This window comes from Phacochoerus africanus, chromosome 1 (genome assembly GCF_016906955.1).
Source record: "Phacochoerus africanus isolate WHEZ1 chromosome 1, ROS_Pafr_v1, whole genome shotgun sequence".
Lineage (NCBI taxonomy): Eukaryota > Metazoa > Chordata > Mammalia > Artiodactyla > Suidae > Phacochoerus > Phacochoerus africanus.
Window position 1 is genome coordinate 108,043,754 of NC_062544.1, and position 12,843 is coordinate 108,056,596.

General features: G+C 39.4%; 1 protein-coding gene across 1 annotated transcript in view; it reads left to right on the plus strand.

Moving 5' to 3' along the window:
- TCAIM (T cell activation inhibitor, mitochondrial) overlaps positions 1-12,843 on the plus strand; it is a 53,757-nt gene that overhangs the window by 13,929 nt on the left and 26,985 nt on the right. The window contains 4 exon segments of the mRNA XM_047771457.1: positions 2,608-2,680; positions 8,005-8,140; positions 11,174-11,213; positions 11,216-11,326. Of these exon segments, the coding sequence (XP_047627413.1) occupies positions 2,652-2,680; positions 8,005-8,140; positions 11,174-11,213; positions 11,216-11,326 (316 nt within the window). The 5' untranslated portion in view covers positions 2,608-2,651.

Sequence of the window (12,843 nt, forward strand, 5' to 3'; positions counted from 1 at the left end):
TTTCTTTCCTGTTCCATTGATGTGTATTTCTGTTGCAACCAATGCCATACTGTTTTGGTGATGGTAGCTTTGTAGTATAGTCTGAAGTCAGGAGGCCTGATTCCTTGTTTTTCTTTCTCAATATGGCTTTGGCTCTTGAGGGTCATTTGTGTTTCCATAAAAATTTTGAATTTTTTTTTGTTCAAGTTTTGTAAAAAAAAAAATGCCATTGGTAATTTTATAGGGATTGTGTTGTATATGTAGATTGCCTTGGATAGTATAGCCATTTTGAGAATATTGATTCTTCCAGTCCAAGAACATGGTATATCTTTCCATCTGTTTGTGTTGTCTTTGATTTCTTTCATCAGCATCTTACAGGTTTCAGAATACAGGTCTTTTGCCTCCCTTGGTAGTTTTAGGCTTTTTTAGAGAAGTTTTAGGTTCATAGCAAAACTGACAGAGTTCCCACATGCCCCCTCCCTGCCACGCCTGAGTTGTGCATGTGTTACAACTGATGACAGTACATCAGCACATCATTATCACCCAAAGACCATAGTTCACATTAGGGTTAACTCTTGGCGTTGTCCATTCCTTGTTGGACAAATGTATAATCATATGTATCTACTATTGGAGTATTATTATACAAAGTAGTTTCATTGCCCTAAAAAGTCTCTGTGCTCCAACTATTCATTCCTCCCTCCCCTCCAACCTTTCCAGCCACCGATCTTTTCATTATCACCATAGTTTTGCTGTTTCCAGAATGTCATATATGTAATTGGAATCATAAGAGTATTGGCTTCTTTCACTTACTAATATGCATTTAAATTTCCTCCATGGTTTTTTGTGGCTTGATGGCTCATTTCTTTTTAGCACTGAATAATATTCAATTTGCTGACTATACTACGGTTTATCCCTGCACCTACTGAAGGATGTCTTGGTTGCTTCCAAGTTTTGGCAATTATGACTAAAGCTGCAATCATCACCTGTGTGTAGGTTTGTGTGTAGACCTAAGTTTTCAGTTCATTTGGATAAATACAAAGGAGTGTGCTTGCTGAATCGTATGGTAAAAGTGTGTGTTTAGTTTTTTAAGAAGGTCTGGAACTATCTTCCAAAGTGGCTATACCATTTTGTAGTCTCATCAGCAATGAGTGAGAGTTCCTTTTGCTCTACATCCTCACTAGCATTTGGTATCGTCAGTGTTTTTTTTTTTTTTTTAATTATGGCTGCTCTAATAAGTATGTTATAGTACCTCAGTGTTGTTTTAATTTGCATTTACCGGATGACATAAGATATGGAGTGTATTTTCATATGCTTATTGCCTTTTTTTTTTCTTTTTATGGCCACAATTGTGGCATAAGGAAGTTCCTGGGCTAGCTGTCAAATCAGAGCTGAAGCTGAGGCCTCGCCACAGCCACAGTAATGCTGCATCTGAGCCACTTTTGTGGCCTACATGACAGCTTGTGGTAAGGCTGGATCCTTAGCCCACTGAGCAAGGCCAGAGATCAAACCCATATCCTCACAGAGACTATATCAGGTTCTTAACCCACTAAGCCACAATGGAAACTCCTCTTTTTAAATTTTTATCTTCTTTCATGAGGTAGTGTCTGTTCAGGTCTTTGGCTTGTTTTTTAATCAGGTTGTCCATTTTCTCATTGTTGAGTTTTGAAGAGTTTGTGTATTTTGGATAGCAGTCCTTTGTTAGATAAGTATATCTTTTGCAAATATCTTCTCCCAGACTATGGCTTGTCCTCTTGTTACCTCTACATTGTCTTTCACAGAGCAGGAATTTTTAATTTTAATGAAATTCAGCTTATTAGTTCTTTCCTTGATGGATCCTACCTTTGGTTGGTATTGTACCTAAAAAGTAATTGACATACCTAAGCTCATCTAGGTTTTCTCCTAGGTACTCTTCTAGGAATTTTGTAGTTTTGTGTTGTACATTTAGGTCTTAGATCTGTTTTGACTTAAGTTTTGTGAAGGGTGTAAAAACAAGTGTGTGACTTGATTGTTTTTGCATGTAGATGTCCAATCATTCCAGCACCATTGATTGAAAGATTATTATTACTCCACAGTATTGACTTGCTCTTTTGTCAAAGGTCAGTTGGCTGTATTTTTGCAGGTCTGTTTCTGGGCTATTTTGTTCCATGGTTCTTTTTTTTTTTTTTTTTTTTCACCAGTCCCACATTTTCTTGATTACTGTAGCTTTATAGTAAGTCTTGAAATTGAGTAAGATCAGTCCTCCAACTTTATTCTTCTTCAATATTGAGTTGGCTGTTCTGAATCTTTTTCCTCTACATAGAAACTTTAGAATGAGTTTGTTGACATCCATAAAATAACTTGCTGGGATTTAGATTGGGATTGCATTGACTCTGTAGGTCAAGTTGGAAAGAACTGACGTCTTGACAATATTGAGTCTTCCTGTCCATCCACGTGGAATATCTCTCCATTTATTTACTTCTTAGTTTTCTTTCATCAGAGTTTTGTAGTTTTCCTCTTACAGATCTTGGACATATTTTGTTGGATTTATAACTTAAGTATTTCATTTTGGGGGGTGCTAACATAAATGGTAATGTGTTTTTAATTTCAAATTCCACTTGTTCACTACTGGTATCTGCTTAACTTTTTAAGCAATTAATGGATGCCTGGAAGTTGACCTACATATATATCCAGAAATGTTTTGCCACCTGAGACCTATGAGGAGGTAAGCTTTGTGGTTCAATCTGTAATTAGTATGGGAGGGTGGGGAGTTGGGAGAGGAAGTGGAGGGTGTAGAATCTGTTAGGCATTTAACTTATTTCAATTTATTGTAATTTACCAAATTTAAATATTTTGTGCTTATTATGGTGGAGGGTAGGAATTAAAAAAGAAAAAGAAAATTCACATGAATATCCGGCTCTTTGTCCCAAGAGTCTTTCCAGAGTAGAAGGTGAAAAGAATACCACCTTTCAAAGTAGTTTAGTGTGAAAAATTTGAGGGGAAAAAAGACAAAGTTTGTCTTTATCATGTTGCCCTCAATTCTCTTGCTGTCATATAGGAAACCACTTTACATTTAATTTGTAAAGTTATTTGACTATGATAGTTACTATTCATGTATGTTTAATCTAAATATACCTACTTCAAGAAAGGATTTAAGGAGTTCAGCAATAAAATTTAGTCACCACAGTAATAGACACATATTAGAATGATTGAAATGGAAAGCAGATGCCTTCTAAAGAAAGGAGATCGGGGAATTCCGAGAACCCAACTAGGATCCATTAGAATGCAGGTTTGATCCCTGGTCTCACTCAGTGGGTTAAAGATCCGGTGTTGTCGTGAGTTGTGGTGTAGGTCACAATTGCAACTCAGATCTCGAGTTGCTGTGGCTGTGGTGTAGGCCGGCAGGTACAGCTCTGATTCGACGACTCCTAGCCTGGAAACTTCCGCATGCCACGGGTATGGCCCTAAAAGGCAAAACAAAACAAAACAAAATTAAAAAAAAAAAGAGATTGTTTGTTAAAAAGATGGAAGTGATTAAGCAGTCACTGGGGATTTCCCATTGTGGCTCAGAGGTTAAGGATCCACTGTGGCTGTGGCTGTGGCGTAGGCCGGCAGCTGCAGCTCCACTTTGACTCCTAGCCTGGGAACTCCCATATGCCACAGGTACAAGCCGTAAAAAGAAAAATAAATAAATAAATAAGATAAAACAGTTACTCAAACATCAGATTTAGTTTTGGCTTCTTGGTAGCCAAGTCAGAAAAAAAGGTTAATAAAATGTTTATTGGGCTCAAAGTATATATCCAAATAGAATTAGATCTGTCACATAAAAATGACAGGTGATGTTTTCATTTTCTAAAATGCATTTTCTAAAATAATTAGTACATTTAAATAACAGTTATGTATGTCAATATCTCAGTAAATAGTCACTGTTAAAAGGAATGTCTTTAGGAGGAAGAGTTTTTCTACCCACTCAGTTTATGATGAAGACTATCAAAGGGAGACTTTCTCTGTTTGAATTTATAATTTTCGAAAAGAAGAAGAAAAGAGAGGGAAAAAACAAAGTGTGTGATACTGGACACTGTGCTAGAAAGTTGCTGGGCAGTCAGGTACTAGGATGTTGTTCATGTTGCAGTTCGGCTCTAGAAAACCAGGCTAAAGTGCTGTGTCCTCGTGCTGTGACCCAAAGAGAGGCCAGAGGAGACTTGGAGGGATGGGTTTTGTGAACATCTCCTGGGCCATTCCCTTCAGTAGTGCCCCCCTCCTCACTGCCACACCGCTGATGGAGTGAGTTTCGAGTCATGGTGTAAGAGACACATGCTTTTCCAGCTTTTTTGATCCCGGCCTTCAGAAAACTATATTTTAATCATAGCCCATAAAAATAAGAGTTTCCTAACAGTAGTTACCCTTGCCACACACAATATCCAGGAATATTTTTGTTCTGGGAAATACTTTCTGGGTTGTTGTTTTTAAGTTGGTCACAGTTTACTACGTTGATTTCACAATTAAGTTGATTCCATAGCCTGTTTGTGCAAATGTAGTTTTATTCAGCCCAGCCACACTCCTTTATTTCTTCACTTTACAGCAGTGAAGTTGAACAGCTGCAACACAGGCCACATGACCCAGAAAACCTAAACTATGTACTCTCTAACCCTTTAAAGAAAAGGTTTCCTGTTCTACTGATTCCTCTTTCAAAAATCTCATCCTTTTCTAACATCTTTTTATAAATCTAAATGTTTGTGTGGGTTTTTTTCTTTTTAGGGCTACTCCTGTGGCAGATGGGAGCTCCCAGGCTTGGGTGGAATTGGAGCTGCAGCTTGCTGTCCTTCGCCATGGCCACAGCAACGCAGGATCGTTAACCCATTGAGTGAGGCCAGAGATCCAACCCACATCCTCATGGGTACTAGGTGGGTTCATAACCCACTGAGGCACAACAGGAACTCCCTCGTGTGCCAAATTTGCTCCATCTAAAGCAGCACAATATTGTTTTGAGTTGAGTTTTTCTTGATTTGTTTCCTTTCATTAAATACCTATTCTCCTCTTATTTATCATACATTAGCTTCTGCTGGACTCTGGGCTCTTCTGCCCCTCTGGTCCACCATGGGGTTTGCCTCGAGGCTGTCAGTGGGTGGGCAGAGCTAATACGAAGTCAGGCTCTTTCCAGCAGGACACAGGTAGGTGACTTTGGCTCAAGGACTGCCCCTCGGCAGGGCCGGACCCTTCGTGGGGCAGGGCCACAGCCCCACTCGTCCTCCCCAGTGCTCCTCCCTTGCCTTTCTCCTGCCGGTGTCAGGCCTGAACTGTGGTCTGAAAGCTCTCCCCACCTCCTTCTCCCTTTCCCATAATAATTCTCCTGACATCTAACTCCCTCTCAGCCTCTGCTTTTCAGCAGACCCAAACCAACTTACCTGACAACAGTAAATACCTGCAAGCCTGTCTCCTGCCCTCCAGGATGCAGTGGTAGATGAGGAGGATGCATCTATATCCCTGCTACCTTATGGTACTATGTTCCACACACGTGGACCACACAGTGTTTTTTAATTAGAGCTTAGAAGAGGGAAAGGCTGTTTATGATGAGGATACAAAAGGGAAGGTCCTTGGGAATTCCCATCATGGCACAGGGGAAATGAATCCAACTAGGAACCATGAGGTTGTGGGTTCGATCCCTGGCCTCCCTGAGTGGGTTAAGGAACCGGCGTTGCCGTCAGCTGTGGTGTAGGTCGCAGACGTGGCTCAGATCTGGCGTTGCTGTAGCTCTGGTGTAGGCTGGCAGCTACAGCTCCGATTCGACCCCTGAGCCTGGGGACTTCTGTATGCTGCGGTTGCAGCCCTGAAAAGACCAAAAGACAAAAGGGAAGGTCCTGGGGGAAATAGGCATGTTGTCTCCTGGCACAGAGTAGGACTGTGTTAATTAGTCAGTACGATTTGGACAGGTGGAAGTGGGGAACAGGGAGGAGGTGGGAGGGCTTAGAAATCTCAAAGAAGAAAGGGAAGGATGGGAGTTCCCATTGTGGCCTAGTGGTAATGAAGCTGACTAGTATTCATGAGGATGTGGGTTCTATTTATGATCCCGCTCAGTGGGTTAAGGATCTGGCATTGCCGTGAGCTGGGGTGTAGGTTTACAGACATGGCTTGAATCTGGCGTTGCTGTGGCGTAAGCCAGCAGCTGTAGCTCTGATTCGACCCCTAACCTGGGAGCTTCCATAAGCCATGGGTATGCCCTAAGAAAAAAAAAAGAGAAGGATAAAGATCTCGGGTCAGGGTGGCAGGGACTGGAACTGAGGGTTTCTGTAAGGAATACTTAGAGACCAGATTGGAAAGATAGATTGGAAATAATTATAGATCCCTGGAAATGCCAGACTAAGGGGCGAGTTTTACTCTGCAGTTGAAAAACCATCAAAGTCAATTCAGTAGGGAATACAGTGATGTTGGGATTTTAGGAAAATTACCATGTATACAGCATGCTTTGGGAAAAGAAATAGGAGGGCACTGATTATGAGGCTGGGCAGCCCAATTTTGTGATGGCAGAGAAGATGGGGACAAGAGATAATTTCAAGGGACTTTGGAAGGTGAGATGAAACAAGACCTCAGGACTGAAAATGGGGTAGGGTTGGTGAGCTGGTTTGGGCAGTGGTAAAGCTGAGGTTGTGTGCACTGGAAGTGTTGAAAATAGGGGTACCTTGGTAACAGAAAGAAGGAATTTAATCGGGGATGGAACTGCCAAGCTCCCTTACCTTTTGCACCCAGGCTGAGTTTAGAAGGAAGGTGATGGCCTCTGCTCCTTTTTTGAGATGTGTAAACTTTGAGAGGCTGGCAGGATAGCCATGTCCATGAGACATTTGGCAACGAGGACTAAAGCTTAGATGGGGAGAAAATAGAGTTGTCGCTAATATTTAACTTATCCTTCCTCCTATTAAGGACCCTCATCATTTCTTTTACTGTTCAAATTCCTGTTATAATCCTGAATGCACAACCTTTATAAAAGGTTCAAGTACATATATGTTGCTGGTCTCCAGATTTGTTTAAAAAAAATCTCTGAAATGATTCTATAATCTCAATCATTTTAAAAATAGAAAACTTTTCCTAGGACTTAGTACGTCTAATGTAGGAGACGAAAACCTGCACAGCATTTAGAGACTTCCTCATAGTCTGTTCTAGTATGGAAATGGTAAATTATCATTCAAAATTAGATATCATGGAGGTGCTTCCTAAAAGTTATGAGTAAATTCATTTGGATTGAAAGGTACTTTTTTGTTTTTGTTTTGCTTTGTAGGGCCATTCCTGCAGCATAAGGAAGTTCCCAGGCTAGAGGATGAATCAGAGCTGCAGCTGCCAGCCTACACCACAGCCACAGCAACTCAGGGTCCAAGCTACACAGCAGCTCGCAGCAATGTCAGATCCTTAACCCACTGAACAAAGCCAGGGTATTGAACCTGCATCTTCATGGATACTGGTCGGGTTTGTTACTGCTGAGCCGCAAGAGGAACTGCTAAAACTACTTTTTCAAAAAACACTCCCAAATTTAAGAACGAAACATCAAGCTATCCAACTGGAATAATTTTAGTCTGCTAGTAATGAGGAAATGAACTAATAGACATCTGTGTCTCTTTTTAAGCATTACATTTCTCAAGATATTTTTCAGTATAAAGAAAAGATTACACTATTGGTTATTGGGTGTTTTTTTTTTTTAATCTAAAGAAAAAATAATGCAGAAAATTGTCATTGTCATTTCAGTGAAGCCCGTTACATTTCAAGGTAGGCTTTTGAAGGGGAAGTTTTATTATTATTATTAGTGTTAGTAGTATTAAATACTATTTTCTCATATAGTATCAGAGGAAATTATAACCACCGTTTTTAGAAACCATGTGTCACTCAGTGCTTGTGAAAACTACTGTAGATTTCAGAAAATCACCAAGTTTTGGCTTCTGTCTTGTTTCCACAGTATTTCCCATACCATTTCCATAGGCGTTTTAATGTTCCTGTCAGTTTATACATTGGGAATGTGTGTGTGTCAGTGCTCCGATGAATAATAAATCTGTATCTTTTTAAAAGGTTGTGTCTAGGGAAGATATTTCCATACTGGTTTCTCTGCTCAAGAGCTTTATCAGGAGCTGAAGCAGTAAATGCCTTAAGACCATTCTACTTTGCTGTACATCCAGATTTCTTTGGACAGCACCCAAGGGAAAGGGTAAACATTTATTTCTTTATTTATTTAGGTAATGTTCAGTCTGCATTTTTACTTAGTTAATGTTTGGTCTGTGTTTCTGTTTAGTTTATTTACCTTTGACACAATATAATACAGAGTTCTATAAATTTGAGTTTGAGGGAGTTCCCCTCGTGGCGCAGTGGTTAACGAATCCGACTAGGAACCATGAAGTTGCAGGTTCGGTCCCTGGCCTTGCTTAGTGGGTTAAGGATCCAGCGTTGCTGTGAGCTGTGGTGTAGGTCACAGATGCAGCTCGGATCCCCTGTTGCTGTGACTCTGGCGTAGGCCGGCGGCTGCAGCTCCAATTCAACCCCTAGCCTGGGAACCTCCATGTGCCATGAGAGCGGCCCAAGAAATGGCAAAAATACAAAAAAAAATTGAGTTTGAGTTTTTTTATTCTGGTGTAATCAGTGTTTTGAACTATAGATGCTAAAAATTGAAACTAAAACTATTGGGGTTTTGGGTGGGTTTTTTTGTTTTTGTTTGTTTGTTTGTTTTGGTCTCTTTATGGCCACTCCCATGGCATATGGAGGTTCCCAAGCTAGGGGTCCAATTGGAGCTGTAATGCCAGTCTACACCCCAGCCACAGCAGCACAGGTTCCGAGCCACATCTGGGACCTACACCACAGCTCACAGCAACACCAGATCCTTAACCAACTGAGTGAGGCTGGGGCTCAAACCTGTGTCCTCATGGATGCTAGTCAGATTCGTTTCTGCTAAGCCACAACAGGAACTCCAAAGCTATTTTTTTTTTTTTTTAATGAAAGCTGTCATTTTTTACTAGGCTATAAAACTATCATGAAAACTCTTTAGAGTATTGGTAACTGTGTTTTCGTACATTTGAGAGTAAAACAGGGTTTAAAAGAAAATTTAAGGCATCTATTACCGTGATCAGTCCTTTTTTTTTTTTTGAAGGTTGATACACCTTTCAGTGCCTGAATGGTTTCCTTATGTTGCATGCTGCTGGTCCACTTCCCCACGCCATCAGTTAATGTGTACTCAAGGAATGCAAACTGATGTGAAAAATAACTTAGAATAAACTCAATTAGGAAGGGCAGTGTTTTTTAACATTAGATGCTATAGTACAAAACTAGGTACATTGCAATTATTTCATTGGTTCCTTTTATCTTTCTTAACTTTGATGTTTTAACACGAAAAGGAATTTAAAACACTCGAAAATTAGAACATAATTACATTGCTTTTTTCTACTTGCCGTGGAAAATGAACCATCTAAGACAGGCTCTGAGAGTGAAGCCCAATTGTTGCTATATTATCCTCTTAATTTTTTGGGTAGGGATGGAGGGCCTTGCCCTGGCACATGGAAGTTCCTGGGCCAGGGATCAAACCTGTATCATAGCAGCAATAATGCCAGTTCCTTAACCACTAAGCCACTAGGGAACTCCTTTATCCTCTGAATTTTAATCCAGTTTTCAAATAGGCAAAACATATAGGTTTCAAAAATCAGAACTAAATACAGTTTACTCAGCAGTCTCACTCCCATCCCAATTTCCTTTACTCTGTTCTATTTAACTTCCTGTAGGCAGCCATTTTTATTTGTTTCAGGTTGTCCTGCCCATTTCTTTTTGGCAAAAATGGAAAGATGTATCAGAAAATAATTATGAAGATGTAGTTCTACACCAATAGGAAATGTCCCTCAGCTGCTCACAGTACTGCCATGGCTGAGAGCAGTGTATTATAACAAATTACGCATGGAGTTCCCCTTGTGGCACAGTGGTTAACGAATCCGACTAGGAACCATGAGGTTTCAGGTTCGATCCCTGCCCTTGCTCGGTGGGTTAAGGATCTGGTGTTGCCCTGAGCTGTGGTATAGGTTGCAGATTTGGCTCGGATCTGGCGTTGCTGTGGCTCTGGCGTAGGCCGGCAGCTACAGCTCCGATTTGACCCCTAGCCTGGGAACCTCCATATGCCAAGGGAAGCAGCCTTAGAAAAGGCAAAAAGACAAAAAAAAAACAAATTATACAAACTCTCATTTCAGATCACACTATGTATCTTATAAGAAGCATAATTATTTATGCCATTCCTTACTTTAGCACTGTTCCATTACTAAAGGACATTTCTTTTTTCCCTTAACAATACATCCTGGAAATCATTCTGTGTCAGTTTCTAAATATCATCTGTGTCACATTCTTTCCCCTTTTCTCCCCATTTGGTTGGTAGCACTCCGTTGAATAAAGACACCATAAAATTATCCAGTCTCTGGATAGGCATTTTAAGAGCCCTTTATATAGAGGAAAATTAGCTCTTTGTTGTGAAATAACTTGGAGATATTTTTCTCACACAGTCTGTTTTTGTCTGTAGACTGCTTGGGGGAGGGGTGTAGTTTTCTTTGTTTGTTTGTTTGCTTTCTAGGGCCACACCTGCAGCCTATTGAAGTTCCCAGGCTAGGGATAGAATCAGAGCTACAGCCACTGGCCTATACCACAGCCATAGCAACTCCAGATTCCAGCCGAGTCTGCTACCTACACCACAGCTCAGGGCAATGCCGGATCCTTAACCAACTGAGTGAGGCCAGGGATCGAACCCTCATCATCATGGATCCTAGTCCGGTTCATGAAACACTGAGCCATGAAGGGAACTCCCTGTAGTTTTTTTTTTTTTTTTTAATATGTTCTTTTATTTTTTTCAGTGTTTTATGTAATTAGATTTATCAGTCATTTATAACTTGGGCTATTCAGACATAGGTAGGCTTTTTCCACATCTAAGTTATACAGGAACTCAGCCATGTTTTCTTATAGTACTTATGTGGCCGTGTTTTTTGTAGTTTTGTGGGTTTTGGGGTTGTTTTTTTTTTACATCTCATCCCTATGGAGTTCATTCTGTTCCATGTTGTGAAATGTGGATTCAGTTTATCTTTCACAAAGGAGCTACGAAATCCCCACATTTTTTAATACTAAATTCTTTAATATACTCATTCATGCATGTAGAAGTTTGGAATATAATTTCTGATGTTTCTTTGTTCTACTTTGTGTAAATGCCCTTACGTATTTCTTCCAGGAAGTCAATGAAAATTCTCTTAAGAGGTTAAGTGCCTACTTAGAAATCTCCAGAAACCAGGCTCCAAGTCTTTGAAACCAACTCAGCTTATGTTTTATGTAAGAGAAACAGACCAGAATTCCTCTGAGGGCCAGGAACACTTCACCACTTCTGGTAGGTCTCTTATTTTTCCTGTGGCATATGTCCAATCTGTCTGACATTGCTGAGATGCCTTTGGATTGAAGTCTTGATAGAAAATAATGTCATTTAATTGACTGCTTTCCTCAAGTTAGATTCTATTCCTGGCTGCATGAGCCATTTTTTATTTTTAAACTTCTTTGACTAGTATACTGAAATGTTGCTGTTTGTCCCCTTCCTGTTTCAGTGCTATATGAAATATTAAACGTGTATAGAGCAATTTATATTTTTTTAAATATAGCTTACATTCTCTTAATTAGTCCTCTGTCTAATTGTCTGTAAGGTAGGTAGTATTTCCCCAGTTGTAACTTAGTAATGTTTCAGGACCCTAGAGACAAAATAGGGGTATGTCTGAACCCAGGTGTTTTTAATTCCAGCCTCATGCTGTTTCTAAAATCTGATCAGTCTTAATATCCAGCCTTCTATTTGGTCCTTTGTCATTGCTTTAGCCATGACCCAGTCATACTTAAAACTAAGGATAAATGTGGATCTGTCATTTCTTTCAACATCCATCCTTTTAGGAAATAATTGATCCTTGAGAAAATAATTTTATTTTTAGAATGAACTTTAAACCAATTTAAAAATTTACTAAGAGCTTTCTTTGTGACTTCATGCTAAAACAAATAGCTGTAGTCAGCTCTGGCTAAATAAAGAGAAAAAATCCTTTACTCTCAGTTAATGGTTAACTTTGAATGATTTATTTAAAAAACTGATTATAAAATAAATTAGAAATGGGACAAAACATTCAGTATATATGACAGAAAGATAATGTTTAAAGAGTTCCTTAGAAGTCGAAAAGAAATCAGAGTAACTCTGTTACATAAATGGGCAAACACAATGACTAGACAATTCAGGAAATGATACACATGAATAGCCAATAAGCATATAAAAATATTCAGCCTCAGTAATCAAATACAAGTTAAAATAATTAGGTAACATTTCCCAATAAAGGACATGTGCAGTCTGGTACAGGCAATTCCACACTGTATAGTAGCCCTTACAATGGATTAAATAATTAATGGAATTGATAAATTAAGACAGAAACTGAGATTTATTTCTTATTTCTTCTAAACTATTTCTTCCTAAACTCAAATTCAGGAATTGAGATTTTCCTTTCTTCTTTGAATGACTAGAACAATTCTACCAGTATTTCTCACTTTACCACCAATGATTCAGCTGAAAAAAAAGCTTTCTTAGTTTGCTTATTCTGGATTCTGTAAAGCTATGTGGCTAGCATAGTGGGTATCTCTGAGAATGATTTAGATTGTGATGTCATCAGTGACAAAGACAAGACAACACATTTCAGCCTTGTATGCAATGGTGAAAAATTAAAAGCAACTTTTGTGTCCATTGCTTTTGGAAATGTTCAGTAAACGACACTACATTGATTATATGGATTAGTATATAATATAGCTTCTAAAAAGAAAGAGGCTGACGTATACATCCAAATGTGGAAGAGTCACAAGGTGACAAAAGCAAGTTCAAAGTAACAA